This window comes from Atta colombica, unplaced genomic scaffold, assembly GCF_001594045.1.
Source record: "Atta colombica isolate Treedump-2 unplaced genomic scaffold, Acol1.0 scaffold310, whole genome shotgun sequence".
NCBI lineage: Eukaryota > Metazoa > Arthropoda > Insecta > Hymenoptera > Formicidae > Atta > Atta colombica.
Window position 1 is genome coordinate 11,522 of NW_017259416.1, and position 6,260 is coordinate 17,781.

General features: G+C 30.5%; 1 protein-coding gene across 1 annotated transcript in view; it reads right to left on the bottom strand.

The window, feature by feature from the left end:
• Positions 1 to 5,201: 5,201 nt before the first annotated feature.
• The window catches only part of LOC108690314 (Golgi resident protein GCP60), a 5,717-nt gene continuing 4,658 nt past the window's right edge, over positions 5,202 to 6,260 (bottom strand). Inside the window, exons 3-4 of the mRNA XM_018197542.1 lie at positions 6,086 to 6,145; positions 5,202 to 5,969 (exon numbers count right to left, since the gene is read on the bottom strand). Coding sequence (XP_018053031.1) covers positions 5,862 to 5,969; positions 6,086 to 6,145 — 168 coding nt within the window. The 3' untranslated portion in view covers positions 5,202 to 5,861. The remainder of the gene's footprint in view (positions 5,970 to 6,085; positions 6,146 to 6,260) is intronic.

The window sequence follows — 6,260 nt, forward strand, 5'->3', positions numbered from 1 at the left end:
AACAAAAAATCAGAAATTCAAATATGGCGTATGTAAAAAAACTTGTGACAGTCTGAAAAAATTCTTGTAAAATTTTATTTCGACAAAATAATTTTTACTCTTGAATCAGCTATAATTCAATTTTTAGAGACTTAGATGTCATTTCAATAAGGTTAGTCACTTAATAATTTTTAAGATTTTTTTATAATGTTGTCGTGGCAACCATTTTAAATCGGTAACATCACAGTGATTTTCTAATTTTAAAACATTTGCGTTAATTATTATAATTCTTGTTTTATTGAACTAATTACAAAAAACCATTCTCTTTAGATTAACATGATCTCTCTTTTACATTACAACTCTTCTTCTGAAATTAATAGTTTCTATACTTAAGAGTCACATCTAGTTGGTAGAGCACTTTGATAAAAAAAAAATAATTACTTGAGACATGATTTATATTACAAATCTATTTTTTCCTCATGCTATTTGGATAGTTTTTCTTGCTACTATAGGTTTGATTGATAGATTTGTTTGCTTGTCATATTCTATGTTTCATAAGAAAATTTTCGAGTTAATCAGTAATATTTTTCTTAATAACGAATATTTGTATTGCGGAGTTGCAAGATAATATGATTATGTTCAGCAGAAAAAATTTTGTAACTGTTGTAAAATTCTTTAATATTAAATTGATTTTACCCTTAGTTGTTTACTGGCTCTAAATGTATAAATGTACCGATCGTATTGAAGAATTTTAAGTCCGATCTACAATTGCGTAAACGTAGTTATAAATGGTTGTGAAATGTTATAAAGCGAAGTTTTAACTTGCTATTCCCAGTTATAAAGCGTGTTGTAAAAGATAGTTCAACTTTATCTTTCACAACTCGACTGCGTAAAACGTATAGTAAGAGTGATCAGAATGCTGTCACGTGTTAAATCGTTATTGTTCTTTTGTCTCGACGTATGGAAAAAAGTGCAGTGTCCTTTTCATCTTTTATTGATATATTATTTGATGAATTTATTATATTACAAATATATTATACTACGAGTATGAAACATGGAGAAATGTTGTGAGTAATGTTCAATTTGAAGATGAAAGTTCGTTGAATCTTTATTCGATTGTAGATTAATATGTTGTACAATATTTACTGCTATTACTACTATTCCCATAACCTTACATCTACGTTTACCCACAATTATAGATCGGGCTTTATAACAGTTAGGGGCTCCGCACAATAAAAGTAACAGGGAACAGAGAATAAGAATTTCAATCTATCAGAAATCATGTATTATGGAATATACAGTTTTTGATAGGTTCCCTATTCCTTTTATTGGAGCCTCTTACTGTTTTTATTGTTGTGTCATGGCACGCACTTCTTTTAAACAAAAATAAATTGCTGCATATTTCATTTATGTAAAATTAATATACTTTGGAGAGAGAGCCCAAAATAACATAAAAATTATTAATTTTAGAGGAAAAGTTGTAATGACGTAAGAGATTATGTTAATCTAAAGAGAATATTTCTTTACTATAATTTAAATAAAAATATAGAACACACACGCACGCACGCACGCGCACACACACACACACACACACACACACACACACACACACACACACACACACACACACACACACACACAAAAGTCAAAAGTTGAAATTTTAATTCTTTTAAAACATAAATAAATAAGTGATAATATTAGAAAAAGATCTTGGAGATTATTAAGCGACCAATCTGATTGGTATGGAATATGATATCTAAATCCATAAATGGAATTATAGCTGATGACGAAAGAAAAACCTATTTTATTGAAATAAAATGTACAGGTATGTTTCTAGAAAAATTCTCCACATGCACTATATCCGAATTTCTGATTTTTTGTTTCGCTCCATCCTAATATACACACATTTTACCGATATATGCCTTCGTCATGTTTATACGTATATTTTGAATTTGTAATTTGTAAGACTAAAAAAGAAGAGCAGCGTCACGCAGAATTAATAAGTCTCTAAAGCTTAAAGCGACTTCGACTAAACTCAAATTAACTTGATCAGTGATTAATCCAACCAAGAGAATTATTCCCGGCGAAGGTTTTATATCCTCCTTCTAAGTCGTTTTCCTCATACAGCTTCATAACAGATGTCATGATCCATAGAAAATATGACCCTTTTTAGGATAGGCGCTACTCTTCCCTGTCTAGCGTTCTAGTTATGGTCTCTCGTAGAGGGTTGCCTGTAATTAATGTTAATGCCTTTATCTGATTTGCCTATTTTGTTGGCGATTTCCCGCGCGGACGCGGGATATATAAAGTCTATATAAAGTCCTCTCCCAAGGACTTTATATATATATATATATAATTTTACGTAAATCGTTTATATTCAGTTTTTCTTCACTCTCATTTAAACGACAAAAAAATTAATATTTTATACACGCTAACAGAGTTTTATAGGAGTTACAAAATACGTTAATCACCGATTAAATTAATCAAGGTTTTTTTAAATTCAGCTTTCAGTCGCTATACTTTCGATCGTCGAAGTACAGAGCGTTTTTATATGCACATTCTTTTATTTATATGAATCAATTTGAAAGAAACTGGGATATCCTATGTATACATTATGCCCGTGCTCAAACGATGCATCATGAATGATGTATGGTAATTAATCGTTTCAGTTCGAGACGCTAATTAATAATACGATAATTAATAATACGAATTAAATGTGATATAACAAATTTAAAAACAAATTTAAAAAAAAGTCGAAAGTATCGAGAAACTTTAAACTTAAAATTACATGTGGTAAAAAGTAGATCGATACATACTTATAAAATTTCTAGAAATGTTTTAATGTTTGTTTACACGATCACGATTTATATGATGTCTAATCCTCGAGGCTGAAACAAGTGGAGAGTTCGAGGCGCCTGGTTGAGATCACACGAGAATCTCAGGGCAACAAGAAATTAGCATTTAGTTTTTCATATATCGAATATCCAGAAATTACAACCTTTATTATCATGTTTAAATCGAATAATGGATGAACTTTTTGAAATGAATGATTTTGCATCATTTAAAAATACGAATGTGTCTGTTATTAACGAGAATTTCTTCTGAATTGGGTCGAAAATTGGGTGATATTAAAAATTCTTTCTGGCAAAAGAAATTTTCTTCGTCAATTTTTTTTTAATTTGCAAAGCTTATTTATTACATATTTGTGTACACTTATGACTTTTATTAAAAAAAAATTAATTATTTACTATATTGTTAATATGAAATATATCAATCTCCGGGAGAATTTTATTAAATTGGTAAGCATAAGATATCATGCTCACCAGTTTAGGTGCCTTCAAAGATAAAAATAAAATTAAAAAATACATGTATTCTATGTTCGCTAAGCTGTAATTAGAAGTATTTTTATCGAGGTTCATTAGGGGAGTTTTCTACGCTCTTCGTTCAGTAGAGCGTAGAAAAAGTATTCTTTATAACAAGCTTTTTAATTTTTTGTTTCAGATAAAATGAAGACATTTTTTCTTATGGAATGAATCTCGATAAAAATATTTCTAATTACAGATTAGCGAACATAAAATACATGTAGAGTATATTTTAACTTTCTTTTTATCTTTGAAGGCACCTAAAAAATATTTAATTTCGAAAAGTCAGCAGTTTTATGGGTTCACTTTCGGCAGAAATTTGTTTAACGAAATAAATTTCGAAATTTGAATTCAATTGGATAATTACTTCTCGAGATATAATATCTATCGACTTCAAGAATGTCAATTAGAGAAAAACGCGTTTAAAGTTTTCTCAGGAATTTCTATATTTACTATTTACTATGAACGCAGATATAAAACTACAGCATCAGCCTATCCGTTTTCAGTATAGAAAGTTCCCCGCTTGTTCCAGAAAGGGTCTAAGATTTGTTTATCTGTTAGAGGCAGGTCAAAACACCCGGGAATTATTTTTTACTTTTCCATGCTTTAAGGTCTTGTAACTTTGTTAATTTTGCGAATATTGCCATATTTGACTGAGCATTCTTGAAATGTTAAGCTTTAAGAAAATGCAAAAAAAAAAAAAATAGATCTTTTTCAACTCAATTTAAGCAAAAGTCCCGTTGAACTTGTACGATATTTATACGCGATTCGTGGAGATTCGCGTCCTTTGATTTCATAAAAAAAAACTGCTTTGCGCGCTAGCAAATTGGTACGAATAGTAAACGATGAATGCAAACTCGATAAATATATTCAATCACATGTTCTACATAATACAAATACAAATCTGCGAATTTCGAACTGTTTCGAATCGCTCACAGTTTGGCGCAAACTTTAGATGTAAAGCTTTGGGATTCGTCAACTGCCACATTACGGTTACAGTGTAGTGATCACATCGTATAAAGTGTAAGTACACGAATGAGTCGTTTAAAAATTTTCTTTGTCTCAGACACGCGATACCGCGGCACTTTGATCTAAGCTTGAAAAAAACAAGATCCGCGTACTTGAGAAAACATACTTGCTCCAATGCGACCTAGAAATAGACGAATCGAGAGGAAAAATCGGAAAAAGATATCAAATAGCTTTCTTATTAAGGATGTTCATACAACGAAGCCGTATTTTTTTAGTAAAGCGCAAAGTACTTGATGTTTAGAGAGTAGAATTTGGTACATCAAGAAAGTACGCTTGTCGAGCAAGCCGTTATACGAGTATATATGTATACTTAGCTAGTTCGTCAAATATATCAAGTCATAAGTAAGTCATAAGTAAGTCCATTATTTAATGACGCTTATTTAATCTCTCGCGGACAATCCATTTGTACTTTCAGAGCACGAATAACAGAATCGATTTCATCCTCTTTGTCTCCGTCTTCAAATAAATTAACTTAATTAATGATACAAAACCTATGCCGTCTCAAAAAAGTGCTCTTCTAATTAAATATCTTTATAGGTCAAAGATAAACACGTGAATAAAATGGGAATATGATAAGAGCAGAATCATGCATTCATACCGGTTAATGTAAATCATCTGTCGTTAGATGCATTAGTATTACTTCCACCATGATTGGATGTGTTACAGGATATACTATTTTCATTATTATTATTACTATTATTATCAATATGGATAATATAAATCGCACAATATTGCTGTAAAAATAATGGCTGTGTAGAATAATAAATGTTATGAAAAAATGAAAATGAAGAGGTAACTTCCGTTCACAAATCACAAATAAAACAAGAAATGCGCAGTGCATTGTTGTTGTATTTAAAAAAAAAATAATTTTAATAAAAGCCATGACAGCGAACACTAAAGTGATAAAGTCTGTACAATATCAAGTCGCAAAAAACATTTTACAAGCCAATATTCATATAGAACAGATATATAACATGCGAGTGTGTACACTTAATTCTTCGCTCTAAAACGGAGAACATCGTTTCATGTGTATACATATAAAGATATAGATAAAGATTTGAGCGTCGATACGAATTTAATAATTTAAAGTTATGAAAAGAGAATGTCGCCTGCGTCAAAGAATAACGCAAGAATTGCCATAGAATTGCGCAATATTATGCACGTAGAAGAGAGATGCATTATCAATCGTTAATTTACACTTGAAAGTTTTTTGCTTCTCGCGAAAAGTTTAGAATTCGTTTCCTCCTCGCGCATATACTTTTACCACTTTATGAAACATGTTCGCACTTAATTATACATATAATAAAGATATTTTCTTTACATATGAATAGGTTTGTTGCTTTCGCGCGAACTAAATAAAATAGGGACAAATAGGATTCTTTATTCAGTTGGACTATCGTTATTAGTAGACGATAATACTAATTGTAAGACTAACGTTCAAGAAACAACATACACTTGTTATACATCTCATTTCGATATGCAACATAAAGATTAATTATTATTCTTCGTGAAACCTTGTCGTGTGTAGTATACTCGGTAATAAAGTGTTTTACTCCGCCAAAGCGAATACGAGTTGTCGAATTTTAGAAGATATACTCCCTGTAAGCAGAATATAACGATCATAAATAATTATTTTTCATGAAACACACACACACACGCGCGCGCGCGCGCGCACGCACGATTAAGTATACCACAAAAAATTTTATTGCTTTTACCTCGCCCGGATATTGATGACTTCCAGCATAAATTTCCTCTTGAGAGTCTCTCCTATATATCTTTAAATAGTATGCGAAAGAATACATTAATACAAAATTTATATAATATAATCAATTAAGAGATATAAAGCCTATTTTTAGTCAAACGAATCATATATATATATATATATATATA